The 20,804-nt window shown below is 40.5% G+C and overlaps 1 protein-coding gene across 5 annotated transcripts in view; it reads right to left on the bottom strand.

The window, feature by feature from the left end:
- Positions 1-259: 259 nt before the first annotated feature.
- The window catches only part of fbxo38 (F-box protein 38), a 39,610-nt gene continuing 19,065 nt past the window's right edge, over positions 260-20,804 (bottom strand). For 4 of the 5 annotated variants that reach the window (XM_058063496.1, XM_058063500.1, XM_058063497.1 and 1 more), the window contains 10 exons: positions 20,637-20,786; positions 18,591-18,746; positions 16,977-17,630; positions 14,685-14,785; positions 13,634-13,736; positions 9,002-9,168; positions 7,247-7,392; positions 4,066-4,169; positions 1,087-1,200; positions 260-1,006 (listed from right to left, as the gene is read on the bottom strand). In XM_058063496.1, coding sequence (XP_057919479.1) covers positions 828-1,006; positions 1,087-1,200; positions 4,066-4,169; positions 7,247-7,392; positions 9,002-9,168; positions 13,634-13,736; positions 14,685-14,785; positions 16,977-17,630; positions 18,591-18,746; positions 20,637-20,786 — 1,874 coding nt within the window. In that variant the 3' untranslated portion in view covers positions 260-827. The remainder of the gene's footprint in view (positions 1,007-1,086; positions 1,201-4,065; positions 4,170-7,246; positions 7,393-9,001; positions 9,169-13,633; positions 13,737-14,684; positions 14,786-16,976; positions 17,631-18,590; positions 18,747-20,636; positions 20,787-20,804) is intronic. The other variant, XM_058063498.1, reaches the window with a different exon arrangement.

Genomic DNA, 20,804 nt, shown 5'->3' with positions numbered 1-20,804 from the left:
AATATATTAACACCATTCTTCCATCGGTACCCAGCATATATTTTGGAGAAAAAAAACACCTAATTATGAATGTGGACTTAAGAACTTCAGGGGTGCTTGAACTTACTTAAGCATGGCTGAAATAAATATATGCTATATTTCTTGAAAATGTTAAATATTAATATACGATGCCAACAAAACACTAACGTTCATGAATGACCTATCAAAGTGCATGAATGACCTATCAGTGGGGATCACAATGAAGTCATGTGACAGCTAATTTCCTGCTGAGTTTTATTTTTCATCATGTGAAATAGTCTTCTTATAAACATATAAACAACATGGAAGCATGTGACTATCCACAACATTTGTACAATTGGTGATCAACAAAGAGAAATACTTTCAAACATTTCAGTTGTTCATGTTGTTCCTCCCTGCACAAAAACATCTTGCACAGGCGAAGTCTTGCAGGCACTATGGAGCATGATGGGACTACATTTGCTTGTATTGTTATGTGTTTATATTTGCAGTCTGTTTAATGCCTAAATTCAAAATATAAAATACATCTTCTATACTCAAAACACACGGAGGCTAGCATTATAATACCTCCATGTATTTCTATATTCATTGGAAGTATTGCATAATACCGAACCCCTAATGAATCTTCAAAAAAAATTCTCAAGATGTGAAAAACTGTTCTTTCTTTTCAAAGGGAGGGTAATAAGATAAAAGAAAACAGGATTTTGGAGGGTCAACTTTAGTCTTTTCTTCTGCCCCACTGTACACTGCAGCTCTAATTAAATCCGACCAAGTAAGATTTTACACGGAAGAGACTCCTACAGAAGATTTTAAATGTAGTCATCGTCAACAGGTTCGCCTGGTGTGTCACAGTGATGGAGGAATAGGACCACAACTCTCTGAAACACCCCTCTTTTGCTCTGTCGCCGCTCGGAAATCTCCTCCCCGATGGTCTCCATGCAGATGTCAGCTGACAGTTGTCCTTTCCGCCGTGGGGCATAAATGGTGGCTAGCAAGAGTGAGCAGGAAACAAGCACTGCTATGAGCAAATCCTGGTCAGTCACACCAAATGTACAACATGACACTCACTGCTCTCGTCGTCCTCAAAGTCATAGCGGGCGTAGCTGTTGGGGTTAGCTGCTCTCAAGGTCCTGAGCCAGGGGAAGTCAGTTATCATGCTGTAGGGGGCGCCATCCAACAATCCTGAGAATGGCCACATATCAGAAGTCCAACATTAAAAAAATGGGCCCTGCCTCATAATCCAAGTACACACACATATACACACATAGTATATACATAGTATATAGTTTGCATAGTGCATTCATCCCTCTAGTACACAATTTACTCTCTAGTATGCACTTTACATAATGCATAGTGTCACTTTTACATAGTACGTCCAGTATGCCGTTTTTACATACAGTAGTTACCAAACTTTACAGTGGCGTACCCCTTCAGGCATTTGAATTAAAGCCATGTACCCCCCTCCACCCGCACACTTAAAAACTAAACCATTTTAAATCTGCATTAACTCGAAATATTGAACAAGATTAATTGCTTAATTAGTTTTATAGTGAGTATGTATTTCTGGTCCAAACATTTGTATTTTGCAAGGTAAAATTCTGATTCTGAGGTTTAGCATGAGCCCTGATAAATAGTAAGTGTTCGTGCTACATATCTGTTAGAATAAAATGTAAATACAATTATTATTTTGTTAGTTATCACCCTTATATCCATTTGCTTAGACAATAGAAAGTGTTTGAATGTGCTGAAGAAGGAATGTTCCCGTGACCCTGATCAGAGACCCCCAGCGACCCCCAGGTCCTGGAGGTGCCTGGATGCGCCAACAGCGACCCTGCAGATGCTCATGTCAATCCTGCAAGAATGTGTCAAGATAAGAACTCATAAAACAATAAAAAGTAATTGCTCTCACATACACACACACACACACACACACACACACACACACATAGAGAAACAAATACAGCTCGTGCAACTGCCCCCCCCCCCCCCCCCCTAGAGTTGCACGACCATGTAGTAGGGACCCCCGAAAGAGAATAAAAAGAGAGGAGTGTGAACTGCATACTCAGAGTGGAGCGGCATGTCACTGGGTATGTGGTTTCACTCTCCTCGCTGCGAGTAACTTTGAGTGTTGTTGTCTGTCCCTTCTGTATTTCTGTATTTAAGTGTTTTTACAAGTGTCACTGGAGTTTGAACCTGACAATATCTTTTATGAGTTGTATGAATATGAGTTGAACTTGAGCTTCACTTTTGTCCACTTGCAAACACTCTAATTTTAAGTCTGCATATTTATTTGATACCAAATTGAAAAAGGAACAGTTTAACAAATATGATAAAGCAGTATCCAAAGGACAACAATACAGTGGTGTGGAAAATGTTTGCCCTGTGTGGGAAAAAGTGATTTCCCCCCCATCCCCTCCAGCAAACCATTACCCACAAATATAGGAATAGTGGATACAGTATGGAATATGGAACAGTGGTGAACTTTCCCAGGAGTGGCCGACCAACCAAAACTACCCCAAGAGTGCAGCAACGACTCATTCAAGAGGTCACAAAAGACCCCAACACAACATCAAAGAACTGCAGGCGCCTGTCTCAGTTAAGGCCAGTATTCATGACCTCACCATAAAAAAGACATTGGGCAAAAATGGTCTGCTCGGGAGAGTTCCAAGGCGAAAACCCCTGCTGAAAAAAATGAAGGCTTGTCTCAATTTTGCCAGAAAAAAAACATCTTCTCCCAAAGACCTTTAGGAAAATACTCTGTGGTCTGACAAAACAAAAATTGAACTTTGAAAAGTTGGAAAAAAAATGAAGACTTTGGAGTGGCCAAGTCAAAGTCCTGACCTGAATCCTATTGAGATGCTGTGGCATGACCTTAAAAAGGTGGTTCATGCTGGAAAAGCCTCAAATGAGGGCTGAATGACAACGATTCTGCAAAGATGAGTGGGCCAAAAATCCCTCTAAAGCGCTGTAAGAAACTAATTGCAAGTTCAGTTCATTACAGTTGTTGCTGCAATGGGTGGCCCAACCAGGGACAATCACTTTTTCACACAGGGCCACTGCATGCAAGTTGTGAATGAAGGTGGGCTTATGTTAATCATTGACATAAGAGGTGGTCTATGCTTGGAGGTAATTTTTAGGGGCTGTGTAAACATTGCAATTGTGCGTGCTATGGAAATCCATTAAAAAGATAAAACACACTTTCAATTTGAAAAGGCAGAATGAAGGATACGGTCACCTACAGTAATCAACATTTGTGGCTTCTTAAGAAGAATTTCAATATCCTAGAGTGGCCTAGACAGTCTCCAGATCCCAATCCCATTGAAAATCATTGGCGGGAGTTGAAAGCCTATGTTGCCTAGTGACAGCCCCAAAATATCACGTGTCTCAAGGAGATCTGCATGGAGGAATGGGCCAAAATATGTGTACAAAAAGTGTGTGAAAACCTTGTGAAGACTTACCCAAAACCACCATAATATGCAAATAAAATCTGACGGTAACTTTCTGGATTTGTTTTTTTTCTCATTTTGTCTCGTAGTTGAGGTGTACCTATGATAAAAATGGGAGACCTCTCACCTTTTAAGTGGGAGAACGTGCACAATAGGTGGCAGACTAAATCTTTTTTACCCCATTGTGTGTTACAGTGGCTTTCAATAAACAGGGTGAACATTTCCTGACATCTGTTCCTTTCAACATTGAGAAGCTTTGATTCTGCTACATTAATGTTGCAAAAGTAACAAAACAGAGAGCACAAACCATCAAAGATGTTAAGAGTTGCTGCTGTAGTGGAGCGATGGCTAACAAAGAAAACACCTTCAATGACCGAGTGTTGATGCAGTTGATGCATTTAAGGCAAACAGACTGTGTTTTGGGCCTAAATTAAACATGAATAAGGGTGCTATTTCATGTCCAGAGGGCTCTATGCTTTTGAAGCGTGCATACAGTAGAAGGTTGTATACAATTTATAAAGAAGGATTCTTGTGTGTATACATTCCACTGGTTTTATAAAATATAAAATGACAACATGGAAGACGTTTGAGTGTGTTTTACCTTCTAGCGTGTAAATGTCTCGGCCCCAGGGGTATTTAGGATACATCTTCACATCTTCTTCAGTCCTGCTGGACTCTGGGAAGAACTCATACTTGATCAACTCCCTGCAAGACAGACGCACAAACACTGGAATAATGCATACTTCAAACTGGATGATGTTGTAACTCTATACTTAATTCTAACCAGAGTGAAGGTTACAACACATGACACATTTCCAACATACAACATTTCCTTCACAGTTCTCAGCTCCTGTGCCATCAACATATTTCATTATTGAACAAATGTGGTCAGAGCTTGTATGTCACATTTACGGTACAGCGGGTGTGTCCAAATCTTGGTCAACATATACTACTGGATGAGGAGGGTCACCAAATGTGAAGCTGTGATTTCAGAACGAGACAGGAGTGGATGATAAGTGCTATAAACTATTAACTTTTTTTTTTTTTTTTACTAATTAAGATACAGTATTTATGGTGGTGTGACTTTAGTTGCAGAATTAGCCACACTAGACTCACTTAAGAAAACACCATTTTATTATTGATTTACCAATAAACAATTAATTCACTTTAAATACTATATTTATTACATAGTTCTTTGTCCTCTTCTTTTTAACAAAGATATTTAAAATTAACATATTTTAGAGGCATAACGTGAAACCATGATATTCCAAGGTTATCATACCATCAGAATCTCATACATCATAACACAAAGCTGACTTAAATATATTTAACTACATATACAGTGCATCCAGAAAGTATTCACAGCGCTTCACTTTTTTTACATTTTGTCATGTTACAGCCTCATTCCAAATTGTCAGAGCACAGACACCAAGCATGAAGTCAAAAGAACTGTCTGTAGACCTGCGAGACAGGATTGTCTTGAGGCACAAATCTGGGGAAGGATACAGAAATCTGCTGCTTTGAAGGTCCCAATGAGCACAGTGGCCTCCATTATTCGTAAATGGAAGACGTTTGGAACCACCAGGACTCTTCCTAGAGCTGGCCGGCCTTCTAAACTGAGCGATCGGGGAAGAAGGGCCTTAGTCAGGGAGGTGACCAAGGCCCCGATGGTCACTCTGTCAGAGCTCCAGCATTCCTCTGTGGAGAGAGGAGAGCCTTCCAGAAGGACAACCATCTCTGCAGCAATCCACCAATCAGGCCTGTATGGTAGAGTGGCCAGACGAAAGCCACTCCTTAGTAAAAGGAACATGGCAGCCCGTCTGGAATTTGCCAAAAAGCACCTGAATGACTCTCAGACCATGAGAAACAAAATTCTCTGGTCTGATGAGACAAAGATTGAACTCTTTGGTGTGAATGCCAGGCGCCATGTTTGGAGGAAACCAGGCACTGCTCATCACCAGGCCAATACCATCCCTACAGTGAAGCATGGTGGTGGCAGCATCATGCTGTGGGGATGTTTTTCAGCTGCAGGAACTGGCAGACTAGTCAGGATAGAAGGAAAAATGAATGCAGCAATATATAGAGATATCCTGGATGAAAACCTGCTCCAGAGCGCTCTTGTCCTGCTGAAAAATGAACCTTCTCCCCAGCCTGAGGTCAACGACCCGAAGCACACAGCCAAGATCTCAAAAGATTGGCTTCAGAACCACTCCGTGAATGTCCTGGAGTGGCCCAGCCAGAGTCCAGACTTGAATCCGATCGAACATCTCTGGAGAGATCTGAAAGTGGCTGTGCACAGACGTCTCCCATCCAACCTGATGGAGCTTGAGACTTATTGCAAAGAAGAATGGGCAAAACTGCCTAAAGATAGGTGTGCTAAACTTGTGGGATCATATTAAAAAAGACTTGAGGCTGTAATTGCTGCCAAAGGTGGATCAACAAAGTATTAAGCAAAGGCTGTGAATACTTATGTAAATGTGATTTTTTTTGTTTTCTATTTTTAATAAATTCAAAACATGTCAAAAAAACATTTTTTTCACATTGTCATAATGGAGTATTTTGTGTAGAATTTTGAGGTAAGAGATTAATTTAATACAGTTTGGAATGAGGCTGTAACATGACAAAATGTGGAAAAAGTGAAGCGCTGTGAATACTTTCCGGATGCACTGTACCTATCAAACACATTTAAATACATCGCACTGATTTGAGCAGGTCCTAGCAGAGCACTAATAAATTCACAAAAAAAATACAACATTTGACAAAATAATGAAAGACCAATTGGTTTAATTACTTAGATAAGAGTTTTTCATTTCCTGAATAGACGTGGCATAATATTTTTCGGGCTATGTATACACTATATGCATTTTGACTGCACGCAGAAGAAAGAGTTCTTGAGGGAGTCCAACTGGTGTGAATGAAGCAGGCAAACAGAGATTAAGTTGAAATGAAATGGTATATTATGAATGTTTTGGAAAAGGAGTAAGTAGAACAAAATATAACAACAGCCAAAAACAATTTAATAATCAGAGAATCAGCTTTTACTTAAGTTGCTGAGTGCGGCAAAACTGCTGCACATGCCACAATGTTCGACTAGCTGCTTAGCCTTTTTTCTGTCCGTTTTTTTTAATTTGGTGTTAGTTATCACCCTTATATCCGATTGCTCAGACAATAGAAAGAGTTTTGAGTGTTTTGAAGCAGGAACATTCTGTGACCCTGACCAGCTACTGCCAGCGCCACAAGTCTTGGAGGTGCCTGGGAGCGCCAGCAGTGACCTTGAAGATGTTCTTGTTCAACATGCAAAAATGTGCCAAGATAAGAACACATGCAGACAAAGCAATTACTCTCACAAACACACACACACACACACACACACTGACAACAAGTACAGCTTGTGCAACTGCTTGCTCCCCCCTCCCCTTGCACGACAATGTATTAGGGACCTCCTAAAGAAAATAAAAGAGTGGAGTGGCATGTCACTGGGTATGTTGTTTCATTCTCCTCACTGCGAAAAAAACTTTGAATTTTGTTGTCTGTCTCTTCTGTAATTAAGTGTTTTTACAAGTGTCACAGGAGTTTGAACCTGACATTTGGATTTCCTTTTCTTTTGTTGCCTGCTTTTTGTAGCCTCTTCAATCTGCATGCGTGATGCTACTCTGCTTGTGGATTAATGTCGAGGCACCTTGAGGTAGGTACCAAATTGCAAAAGCGGCCCCAGGAAACACAGACAAAGATGAAAGATGAAATCATGGTCATGCTGAAACAGTATCGCACACACTACTCACTGGCTGATGTTGGCAATGGTGTCCATCCAGCTGCGAATGCGCACCTTGTTGCGTACATTGGGAGGGTTGCTGAATTCGTGCACAATAGCGATGTGGTAAGGATAGGGACCCTGGAAGAGCTGACGTTCCAATGCTACAGAGTCGATCTAACAGCCAAGAGTAAAGGTTGAATAACATTAGCAATATAAAAAAATAGAATAATACAGACATTGCAGGCTTGAGGCCCCCACCTTGATATGAAAGTTTAATGTTTGATATGTTCAGTTTGATATGGATGCTGTATCTTGTACCCAGAAATGACAGCTTAAAGCTGTGTGCACACCGGACACAATTGACGCGCTTTTGCAAGTTACGACGCTGCTCCCAGATGTAACGATGCTAACTTGCTAATTAGCTAAAATGGTTAAGTTTAATTAATGTTCACGTTAAAGGTTAAATAACTGGTAATATTTGAATCTGAAAATTTGAATCTGAGAAAAAAAAATTCTCTACCCACCAACTATATGTGGTTTTTCTTATTTGGTGTTTTATTGTTATTTTATTTATTTATTACTGATTGATGTACTTTATTTTGATTTATTAGTTTTTTCATCTTATTTTGTATAGTTAATAAAAATTAAGATATTTGAGAACAATGGAATGTTTTATCAGAGCTTTTCTTGTGGGAATTCGGAACCAAAACACTGAAAAGTGTAGGGTATAGCAGAAAGCATTGAAGACAGTTTTTTAATTGTATTTTTTCTGTTTTTAATAAATGTGTTTTTGTTTTTTTAAACCTGATGCGGCCCAGCCTCACCCAGACCCTAGCTCCAGTGGCCCCAAGGTAAATTGAGTTTGAGACCACTGATTTAGAAGCTGCTGGAACACAGTGTCAGTGTCCACAGTCAAGTGTGTTTTGCATCGCCATGGACTGAGAGAGGCTGCCGTGCAAGAAGGAAGCCCTTTCTCCAAAAGTGCCACCTTCAGGCTTGACTGAAGTGTAGTACTGAATAGTAGTACTGAAGTAGTACCCTGTTTTAGCTGCCGATGGAACTGGTGCTTTACAGAGAGTAAATGGGATGATGAAGGAGGACGATTACCTTCAAATTCCTCAAGACAACCTGAAATCAGCGGCCTGAAGGTTGGGTATTGGACGCAGTGGGGTGTACCAATAGGAAAATGACCCCAAATATACATCAAAAATTGTAATGGAATGGCTTAATTGGGCTTCAGAACGGCCTTCCCAAAGTCCTGACTTAAACCCAATCGAAAACATGTGGACAATGGTCAGAAAGCCAACAAATTTAACAGAACTGCACCAATTCTGTCAAGACAAGCGGTCAAAGATTCAACCAGAAGCTTGTGGAAGGCTACCAAAAGCACCTAATTGAAGTGAAATATGGCCAGGGGACATGTAACCAATGTTAATATATTAGTAATATTAGCATTGTCGTATGTATATTTTTGACCCAGCAGATTTGGTCACTTTTTCTGTTAACCTATGTATAATAAAGTCATAAAAGAACCATTTTTTTTTGTGACAAACAAGTATCCGTTCCAATCACTATCAGAGAAAAATGAGAGTTGCAGAAATAACTGGAAACTCAAGAGAGCCATGACATTATGTTATTTTAAAAACTTTTGAGCACAACTGTAAGTGCAAACAGGATAATTTCCTGTGGAACACCAGATTTTTTTTTACTGTGTACAGCAGCTCATAGTAATGGTCACATCAGGGCGAAGAGCTTTAGATATCTACAGAGACACGGTACCAACCTGGTGCATAGGACGCATGTAGATAATGCGGTTGCGCTCTGGAGGGATTCTCAGTATCTGATCCAGGACCTGTTCCATGTTCAGCTTCTTACATTGTGCATAGTCGAATCTGTTCACAATTGGTGCACTTTCCACTCGCAGTTGCTTCAACACCCGGCATCTCGTAGCTTAAGGTTGGGAGGGAAAGTACATTCACTCAATTTGGGATTAAACATGAACAAAATGATCAAATGATGAATCAGGCTCGTGAAATTACAGATATTCCCAATAAGAACATTGTTCATCTTACACAGATGACAGCAATAAATGGTGAGTGGGCTTCGTTTTTGTATGATTTCAGTGTTCACAGAGGTGGGAGTCACTGTTTTGCAAGTCTCAAGTAAGTCTGAAGTCTTTAAACTCAAGACAAGTCTCAAGTCATAGGCTTGACATTTTTGAGTCCTTACATATTACATACATATATACATATAGTCCTTACAAGCACTGTTTTGTGTTTACCAAATGAAAATGGTATTTTACAAAGCAACAATCTATTATATTTGACAAATACAATCAATGCAAATAAAATAAGAACTTTATGACAAAGAAGAACTGTTCCGAACTGTTTGTTCTTAAACCTTAAAGCTGTAGCGATACACTAATCTCACAATGCAATGCGATACACAGTGAATACACATAATTAACTCACAATATGTATGGCAATATTTGGCCAAAAAAATATTCAATACAATACGATTTGGGTCGCATCTTCCATTGATTTGGATTAAATGAAATTAATTAAAAAGTGAAAGCATTAGTTATACAATATATGGCTCTGACTGGCCAGGGAGTCAACAGCGTGATGTGGGTCAAAATGAAGCAAAGATCTGATGAGATGATTCGCTACATTTATTGAAACTGTGCAAAGTGTCGCTGACACAAAGCAGAAATAAAGTGCAATATAATGAAGACTCAAGTGTTGCACAAAGCCACGCTTCACACCACATGCAAGAGAAAAACAAGAATGTACTTTTCACAGCCTTGTAACTCAGCCATATGGTCACGTAGAAACGTGATTAATTGCTCAATGTCTAGAAGTCAAAGTTCATGTGTGCGCATGCATCCGCTCACCGCTTTTCTGATATAGTGCAGCGGTGATGAGGAGTTAGCTTACTCGTGCAGTTTAGCCCCCAAAAACATGGCAGAAAAGTGAAAAAAGACTAAAATTTTTCACAGTGATTGGGAGGAAGAGTTTTTCTTTACGTCTTTTAAAGAAAAATATATGTGCCTTATTTGCGGGACGACTGTTGCAAAACCAAAGCGGCAGAAGGTGGAGAGACACTTCAAAACTTGTCACGAAAGCCTCATGCCAGCTACCCACCTGGCAGCGCATTAAGGACGGAAAAGGCCCATTTGTTAAAGGCAGCTGTGGACATACAAAGGAATTTTTTCACTAGGCCCGTGAAAAAAATCACAGAATGCAACCGAAGCCTCGTTCAGAGCTTCACAATTTTTGACAAAGAACAAGAAAACTTTTTTGGATGTGGACAATCAAGAACGCGATGAGGTTCACCGCAAACAGGTCATGTAGCCCTTCATACTATCTGTGCTCACAAAGTAGCCCTCGGCCTCAGAAAGGTTGGTGACCCCTGCTCTAGCGCTAGAGCCAAGGGCTCAAACATAACATCTTTTTTTGCTAACAACTTCTCCTCCTGGCCGCACTGTCAGCCAACTTGATTTATTTTGGTGAAAATGTAGGAATCTTCGCCCCCTTTCCAAAAATGTCGCTCTTATGTCTGAAAGATGTACGAATTGCTTTCTGTGGCCCCAAGAAGCAACAAAGACCTAAAAATTCTCCCATTGACTGCCATATTAAAGACACTGTCCTTTTTCCCTCAGCTTCAATTGTCTGTTTTCGCCTCACTCTCTTGCAGTCACTTTTGGTAGAGACCAATTTGCAAAACGAGCAGATCTTCCCAACTCTTGGGCCACTCACGGTTGTCTTGTGGTGTCAATATCTCAAATCCTTTGTCTGTAAGAAGCCTCTGTTCGACATGAGGGATTCAGGCTTTTCAGTGATTTGTGCTCATTCATTGTCAATATAGCTGCCAGCTGCTGCAGTAGAATGGAGTGTACACTTTTTCTCCTCCTCCTCACAGCCCCTACCTTTTAAAACGACTGTGTGCAATAATGTGCAATTACAATGAAGGAATTAGTTACTAATAAAATTTGTCATTAACTCATTTGATACAAATTTTGTCAACATGAACACCCGATCCCAAATATGTAATTTTACGTTATTTTGTACGAAAGGCAAAAAGGGGTGATGGCACAAGTGCCCAATAAAAGAGATCATGTTTAGTGCAGCTTTAAGCAGTGAAAACAGCCACAAGGTGGCAGAAGTGCATTTTATAAGGCTCAGCATGCACCATTACAATGTAACACTAGCCACAGCAAGCAAGAAGTGGAAAATCATGGGGGAGTGTAGTGTGCAGGTGGTTATTCATTGAGGGGACATTTTAATGCATACACATGCATGCACATGCATGCACATGCGTGCACACCCAGTTCATTTCCATATGTGAAAATTGTAAATAGCTCATAGTGTTAAATTTGTAAATAAATTATTTTCATGTAAAACCCTTTTTGTGTTCATGCTGTGGCATAGTGTAGATATTTTGGCTAAATGTGTATGGCTTTCTACCTTTTTGGTGCAAGACGGTATTTTGCTGAAACTTCTTATCTACGTTTTCCAGCACTGGAGCGGATGTCTTTTGGAAAATGGCTGGGATTGAATGAGTTAATAAGGAGTGGGCGCGATCATTAGTACTTATTTATGTATTAATTTTAATTTTTAAATGGTATCCAGAATTCTGAATACAGATTGGCGGCCGATCAATTGGAACATCCCTAGTAGAAACAGCATGTACAGTGCATCCGGAAAGTATTCACAGCGCTTCACTTTTTCTACATTTTGTCATGTTACAGCCTCATTCCATGACTATTTGTGTAAATGACTATTTACATTGTAGATTCTCACTGAAGGCATCAAAACTATGAATGAACACATGTGGAGTTATGTACTTAACAAAAAAAGATTAAATAACTGAAAACATAGTATATTATATTCTAGTTTCTTTCTAGTTTCTTCTGATTACTGCTTTGCACACTCTTGGCATTCTCTCGATGAGCTTCAAGAGGTAGTCATCTGAAATGGTTTTCTCTTCACAGGGGTGCCTTATCAGGGTTAACTAATGGAATTTCTTGCTTTATCAATGGGGTTGGGACCATCAGTTGTGTTGTGCAGAGTTACTACACAGTCTACAGCCCTATTGGACAACTGTTAAAATTCATATTGTGGAAATAATCAGCTAACTTAAGAAAAACGAGTGGCCATCATTACTTCAAGAAATGAAGGTCAGTCAGTCCGGAAAATTGCAAAAACTTTAAATGTGTCCCCAAGTAGAGTCGCAAAAACCATCAAGCGCTACAACGGAAATGGCACACAGGACGGACACAGGAAAGGAAGACCAAGAGTCGCCTCTGCTTCTGAGGACAAGTTCATCCGAGTCACCAGCCTCAGAAATCGCAAGTTAACAGCAGCTCAGATCAGAGACCAGATAAATGCCACACAGAGTTCTAGCAGCAGACCCATCTCTAGAACAACTGTTAAGAGGAGATTGCACCAATCAGGCCTTCATGGTCAAATAGCTGCTAGGAAACCACTGCTAAAAAAGAGGCAACAAGCAGAAGAGATTTGTTTGGGCCAAGAAACACAAGGAATGGACATTAGACCAGTGGAAATCTGTGCTTTGGTCTGATGAGTCCAAATTTGTCATCTTTGGTTCCAAAATTGGTGAAATTGGTTTGGAAAAGGTGAATGGATGGATTCCACATGCCTGGTTCCCACTGTGAAGTATGGAGGGGGACGTGTGATGGTGTGGCGGTGTTTTGCTGGTGACACTGTTGGGTATTTATTCAAAATTGAAGGCACACTGAATCAGCATGCCTACCACAGCATCCTGCAGGACATGCCACCCCATCTGGTTTGTGTTTAGTTGAACCATCATTTATTTTTCAACAGTACAATGCCCCCAAACACACCTCCAGGCTGTGGAAGGGCTATTTGACCAAGAAGGAGAGTGATGTCACCAGAACTGAACCCAATCGAGATGGTTTGGAGTGAGGTGGACTGCAGAGTGAAGGCAAAGGGGCCAACAAGTGCTAAACACCTCTGGGAACTTCAAGACTGTTGGAAAACCATTTCAGGTGACTACCTCTTGAAGCTCATCGAGAGAATACCAAGAGTGTGCTAAGCAGTAATCAGAGCAAAGGGTGGCAATTTTGCAGAAACTAGAATATAATGTTATACGTATATGTTATATAATGTAATATACATGTTTTCAGTTATTTCACCTTTTTGTTAAGTACATAACTCCACATGTGTTCATTCATAGTTTTGATGCCTTCAGTGAGAATCTACAAGGTAAATAGGCATGAAAATAAAGAAACACTTTCAATGAGAAGGCGTGTCCAAACATTTGGCCTGTACTGTATATGTATATATATACTAGTCAGTGTAGTTCACACCACAACCAATCAAAGTTGAATCAAAGTTTTGCAAAAGCACAAAATTAAAGGTCAGTACATTACCATGAATGAACATCATCTTCGGGCAGTCTTTAAGGATCAGGTCGGTGATTCCACAATTGGTCAGAGTGATTCCCACCAAGTTCTTGCTCTTCAGGGACAAAACCTGAAAAAGGTGTGGAATAGTATGAGTAATAACGAGGAAGATGTTTGGTTACATTATGTATGTTGGATGTTCTTATACTTGTGATTCTTACCGTCCTCTCGCAGAAGCAATAAAGTCTATTATGTCAAATCATTTAATATGCTTGTATACACAAGACCTGATATGTCAGTCACCACATTGGTGGAAGATGAAGAGAAGGGTGGGGCCACAGCCACAAGTGTCTCTATTGGTGGGCGATATAGCTATATTTTTAATGACAATGGTTTGGTAATTGTTTGATTTTATTTGATTTTTTTTATACTCAATGTAATACATCATATAATTTAAATCACACTTCCACATGTCCAAAAGGTGTATGAAGAGGCAAAGCTTATTTCATCCTAGCCTCTGTATTTACCTTAATTTGCAATGCAACTGTTGAATCAATCTGACGTCAAAAATGATCATCCTAGCTCCTTCGGGCAGTCTACGTGCTAAAAGGCAAGAGGCCCATAGAGGGTGCATGTGTGACATGTTTTCGAGCCACAGACCGGCTGCAGAGGTTCTTTGTCATGTCAAACTCTACGGGTGCTTGTGTTTTTTTTCAGGTTTCAAGACAAACTTTGTACTGTACATCATCGCGTGTCGTCCTATGACCAACATGTGTCTCTCTTATAAAATGTACATTTCTTCATACCTTGCCCTTGCAGACTTGTATGTGTGTTGTGCACCACATCTGCACCCCACATACAGTACGTGATTAGTGCGGCCACCGCACGTTCATACATTTCATCCATCCTCCATCAAATCTTACTCCTTCGTGGTCACCACAGCAATGTTATCCACAAACAAAAAAATGCATCAATTTGGGGAATGCTAAAAAATCGTTCATCCAGTTGTGACCTAGGCTTAAATAACTACATTGATCAAATTATGACCAAAAGAACGTGTCAAAGTGTTGGATGGTACCTGTTCATGGTCATCTTCTGTAACCGGGTCTGAAGTACTGGTTGATTTGTCAGCCATTCTTTTCCTCCTTGACGTTACACGAGGCCTGGCTCTTGAAAGATCTAGCCATAGAGATACTGTGTGTTAAAATTCTTTGCAAGAAACATCTTTTTGTGGTTTTTATTCATGGAAATCATTTCCTTCATTGCGTTCTTGAAAACACCTGCACAAAAGCACATTTCTATCTTCATTTGTCCAGTAATGATGATATACGAGAATGTCGACAAGAAAGGACACCAACTTTCAAAATTCAAATTTTCTGTCAGGGATTCACATGGTCATGCCCTCCTGATGGCTCACGCTAAGAAGCTTTCTCTTCTTGAACATGGTTGGATTGTCAAGCTGCATAAACAAGGCCTCTTGTGCAGGTGCAGGAGTGTATACAGCGAAAAAGGCTAGCTCAGAAGAAGTGGTGAGGAGAGGACTGAAGAGAGTAGACAGGAATACAGAGAGATTAATCGTTAGGTGAAAGTAGATGTGGTAAAGGCCAAACAAGAGGTCTATGATGACTGGTACTCTAAGTTGAACAGTAAGGAGGGAAATATGGACCTTTACAGGTTGGCAAGACAGAGAGACAGAGACAGGAATAACGTGCAGCAGGTTAGGGTGGTCACAGGTAGGAATGGAAGCGTACTGACAGATGCCAGTCGTGTGATGGGAAGATGGAAAGAGCATTTTGAAGAGTTGATGAATGAGGAAAACAAGAGAGAAGGAAACGTAGCAGAGGTGTCTGCTGTGGACAAGGAAGTAGCAAAGATTGGTAAAGGGGAAGTGAGAAGAGCATTGAAAAGAATGAAGAGTGGGCAAGGCACTTGGTCCTGATGGTATACCTGTGGAGGTATGGAAGTGTCTGGGAGAGGTAGCAGTAATCTGCTGGGTTGTTCAATAGGATCTTGGGTGGTGAGAAGATGCCTCAGGAATGGAGAATGTGTTGGTGCCCATTTTTAAGAACAAGGGTGATTTGCAGAGCTGTGGCAACTACAGAGGTATAAAGCTAATGAGCCATACAATTAAGTTATGGGAAAAAGTAGTTAAGCTTAGTAGTTAAACTAAGGGCAGAAGTCAGCATTTGTGAGCAGCAGTATGGTTTCATAATCTAAGCAGCAGTATGGTTTCATAGTCTAATAATTTCAATTAGACTATAATAATAACATATATATAATAATAGTATGTATGACGTAGGCAGGCAGGATGGAACGGGTGGAGAAAAGTGTTGTGTGATAGAAGAGTTTCAGCTAAAATGAAAGGAAAGGTATACAAAACAGCGGTGAGACCAGCCATGTTTGGTCTAGAGACAGTGCCACTGAAGAAAAGACAGGATCAGGAACATTACATGAGGGACATTACATGTTAGAGGCCTTGGAGATAAAGTCAGAGAGACCAGGTTGAGATGGTTTGGACATGTCCAGAGGAGAAATAGTGAATATATTGGTAGAAGGATGCTGCCAGGTAGGAGGCGTAGAGGAAGACCAAAGAGGAGGTTTACGAATGTAGTGAAGGAGGACATGACAGTAGTTGGTGTGACAGACAGATGTGGAATACAGGGTTGGATGGAGGCGGTTGGTTTGCTGTGGTGACCCCTGAAGGGAAAAGCCAAAAGAGAAAGTAGAAGAATCCAGACTGTTGATCCAGACTGCAGCTATTTGTACTAAAAACAAAAATAATCAAAAATAATCATTACCCTCCATCACCTACATAAAAAGACACACGATAAACCAGAGGTGTCAAAACTGCAGCCCAAGGTCAATTTTTGGCCCGCAGCTTGTCCTGGGTTCTTTCTAATGAAATATATTACTAGATATTGACCTTAACTTGCTTTGTCACCTATAATACATAGCTTATACAATATACTGAACTACAGTGGATTGCTTTTAGCATGTACACGTCAAAGGAGCAACCCCATTCTCAAAATTTTCTGTAATTATTTGCTAGTAGATTGCAATTTCATTTTTTAAAATCATATTGTAATATTAAATAATAAAAATTGTGGGAGAAAAAAGTTGTTCTCTTTATGCACCAAAAATATAGAGACACAGAGGCCAAACCGTAGCCCAAATACAGAGCTAAGGACCATACCATGGGCTACCTGTACCGTTGCACCCCGAGCATCCAGCAAGATAATTATGTGGTGGACGTTTACTGCCACCTTGTGATTGCAGTGAGTAATACTACATGAAGAGTTTGAGCAGTTGTTAAGACTTCTGTTTCTAGAATGGATGCTTTTTCACTATCATTCATATCAATGAACATTACCTGTCTCAGGTACCAGACACACAGCAGATGTGCGAGTGCAAGACCGGGTCAAAGGTCGTCTGGGTATGGCGTCCTCATTTCTGTCCAGACCTCGCTTAGAACTTGACCGCTGAGCAACAGGGAGTGGTCGTCTGTTCCCCCGACACACCAGTTGCCGTGAAGTCTGATTTGAAGAAGAACAAACGGGTTCCAGATGTTCTGCATTAGCAGTACCAGAGGTGTGCCTTAATCCAGCTTCCCTTATGCCACCGTTGCAACTCTCAGTAGTTCTACAACTTTGCCCAGCTGTATCCACGGATGTGGTTTCTCTGTGCGTAGTCCTACTACCCACCCCCTCATGTCTGGGTCCAACCCCGCCCACACATTCAGTCGCCGGTGTCTCTGCCGCCCCACAGACACCAGGACCCCTCAGTGTGCCAGTGTCTGCTCTTGCAGAGCTCTCCCCTCCTTCAGTGTTGACTCCTTTGCTGCTAGTTTTACAGCTGTTATCAGAAGCTGCCTTCATGTCCGCTTTGATCTGTTCACTGGTCACCTGACAGCTCTTTTCACAGCTGCCCTGTGACGCGGAAGGCTTCCCATCACCATTCACTGTCTGTGTTGCAGGCACGTTGGCGCTCCTCCGCAGAGGAGTCTTCCCTTTACCTAGAAACACATCTACAGATGTATTCAAGTCATACATGATTTTCAACAATATACAGCATTAACATGTCACATACACACAGGAAATCATTACATTACATCGCCTTTACTCCCTTACAAAACAAAAGAAGAATCCAGAATTTGATGGTATTATGGTATGGTTTATTTAAACAGGGTGCTGTTATCCTATTTACTGTGTGTGAGTTCCCCTCTCTCTAAACGGCTGTATGGTGCATCATTACCATGTTTATTGGTCCACACGGGTGACGTGATACGAAACCCTGCCATGGCACGTAATTACTATTGGCATTGTAGTCCATTTAAAGAGCTCAATTTTGGTGTTATCCGAGCTCATCACAATCTCCCAAGCTTTGTGTGAGTCATTCAGTAGTACTTATTATAACCATGGATTCTTTGGGTTATTTATGCCAGCACACAAATGACAATACAGGCGTCCCTTTCGTGGTGGCTTTTGTTACGTTCAATGTATTTTTTTTCTACTATTGTGTATTTATTCTACTACCCTTTCTTCCAAATGCCCGCTCCACTTTTCTCCGGGGACTTCGGCTTCCTCCAACATTCCAAAAACATGCTAGGTTAATTGGCGTCTCCAAGTTGTCCATAGGTATGAATGTGAGTGTGAATGGTTGTTTGTCTATATGTGCCCTGTGATTGGCTGGAGACCAGTCCAGAGTGTACCCCGCCTCTCGCCCAAAGACAGCTGAGATAGGCTCCAGCACCCCCCGTGACCCTCATGAGGATAAGCGGTAGAAAATGAATGAATGACCAGCAAAATTTTGTGATATTGTGACAGGCCTAAATGTATTAGACTAACACGCAGTTTCTGTTTTTAGTAAGAGAACACACGGAGAGCATACGGACAAGGAAGGGTGCATTCTAAATAATATATTGTTAGAATATTTTGTTTCCCAGAAATCTGTTACAACAACAAATTACCTGAAGTCAAATACACACCTTCTGTAGAAGAAATAGCTTGCTGTGAACAGGAAGCTGGAGTTAATCTTGCAGTAAGGCCTTCCTCCTCCTCACTGTCCGAATCAGAGGGGACCAGTGGGGGCTTTGGACTGGCAACACCAGGTGGTCTACACTGCTGGACCAAGCCACTGGGCCCTGAGGAAATACACAATGAAATGACTTGTTTATTTATTATTGCATGACCAAATGACTAGTGATGTCATTGGCTTAGGTTTTTATTGTGTTACCTTGATTTCAGCTGTTTTTTTTTTTAATAATTGTCCAGGGCTCGACAATAACGATGTACCGATGGCCCGGGGCAAGTTAAAAACAAAATTTGGGCAAGTAAATCCAATCAGTGATATTCCCGTCGGGCAAGTGCACTTTGGCATGCCGTACTGTGAAGAGTTTTTTGTTGGGTGTTGGTAAAACACGGACTGCGTAATTCCGGTGGTAATTTGCAAACCAATCCTTGCAAATCTTGAAATGCACCAATCAGAATCGTTCATTTTGACCGCGGCCCATAGTCCACAGTCCGCGTTTTACCCACACCCGTTCTTGTTCGCGATCAACCAATCAGCGATCGTTTGACTACGAAAACATCTATCATGGCGTCCCTGCCAACATGGTCTAATTCTTCAACAACTTCTGAAGGAAAACACCAAAAACTGATGAAACAGTGCCTCCTAAACAAGTATTTTATTATCGGCAGCAAATCAAATGATGGGACAGGTGAGTGAATCACATTGCTGGACAATTTGAAGTGGTCACAATGAAACACCACTGATTAGATCCAATACCAAGTGCTGATTTTGCACAACCTACAAAATCTAGCGCTTCCATTTCTCTCACCTTTGCTTCACAAATTATTGTTTGACCATTTTTTTCTGGATTAAAAACACTTTACTAGTACACAAATCTGTCTATTCAATAATGTTTCATTGTGGTGCACAACTTATAAATATCACTGCTTACTAAAAATTTGATGATATCATTATGGCAGTCTTTTCATTTTACATGGGACAAGTTCGGGCAAGTAGTTCTCACCTTAAGGATTCCCCATGGGCAAGTTATTTTTGTTTTTAATGTAGAGCCCTGATTGTCTCTTTATTATATCTTTGATGGTTGTTAAACTCAATGTTAACTAGTAGTAGAACATGCACTGTGTATAATGGATTCTACGTAATCTAGTTGAAATGCTATTGAATCTATGAACAGAAATATGAATGAATCGTATAATGATCGTTATTATATTGAGGTGAAGTGTGAATTAGTCAAAACTTGTGCACCCTGTAAACCTTTTAACTTAAATGTTGATGCATGTTTTCTTTTGGGGTTTTTTGCACAGTGTGGTTTTGCAACTTAAGTAAAAGCTGTGGTTTAGGTTTATTAATTCATTGCTTTTTGACTTGCTGTTTAATTGATCTATTTTGTTCCATACCGCTTTTCCAAAACATTCATAATATACCATTTAAATGTAATCTTTGTTTGTCTGCTTAATTCACACTGGTTAGACTGCCTCAATAACTATTTGTTTTGCGTGCAGTGAAATTGTATATATTGTATATATAGTGCTGAAGGTGCTGAAACAGAGCACCGAATAGACACACCTCCTGCTAGTTTGGAGGTGGGAGACAAGGATAAAAATGATCAAGTTCATTTTCATTTATTGTTGATCCCGGTCTTGCCCAAGACACTTTTTTTCCGAAACGAAAGTCAAAAAGCCTAAAAACAAAATCTTTCTGGTGATAGAGGAGAGTCTCAAGTTTCTCTACATAGTTTCAATGTTTATGTAGTAGTAAAACTCAATATGTGGGTCTTTAAAGATCGGCAAAAATGCCCAGAAACTCATACTGGCAGTATGGAGCACTTTTCTCTGAATAATGCGGTCAGTCAATTGGTTAAATAGCAAAGACAATAAGTAATAACATCAATAAGTAAACATCAATCCATAATAACTTACATTAAATACAAAAAATGCATATAACTTGACTTTTTATATTATACAAACTGCAGATTTCCATTTATGCCGGAAAAATGCCATACCTGCTTGCTCTTCGTCATCCTCAGGAGGTTGTGGTGAAGCATTAGGACGGCTGGGCCCAGTGACATCATCAGCTACCACCCGTTCTGCTCCTTTCACTTCCATCCCAACGTTCTCCTCTTCATCCTCTACACCATTGACCTCTGCTGGTGCTGTGAGGAGAAAACACT

The sequence above is a fragment of the Doryrhamphus excisus genome, chromosome 23 (genome assembly GCF_030265055.1).
Source record: "Doryrhamphus excisus isolate RoL2022-K1 chromosome 23, RoL_Dexc_1.0, whole genome shotgun sequence".
Taxonomy (NCBI): Eukaryota; Metazoa; Chordata; class Actinopteri; order Syngnathiformes; family Syngnathidae; genus Doryrhamphus; species Doryrhamphus excisus.
Note: the sequence above shows the minus strand (reverse complement) of the source record. Positions and strands in the feature narration are given on the sequence as shown.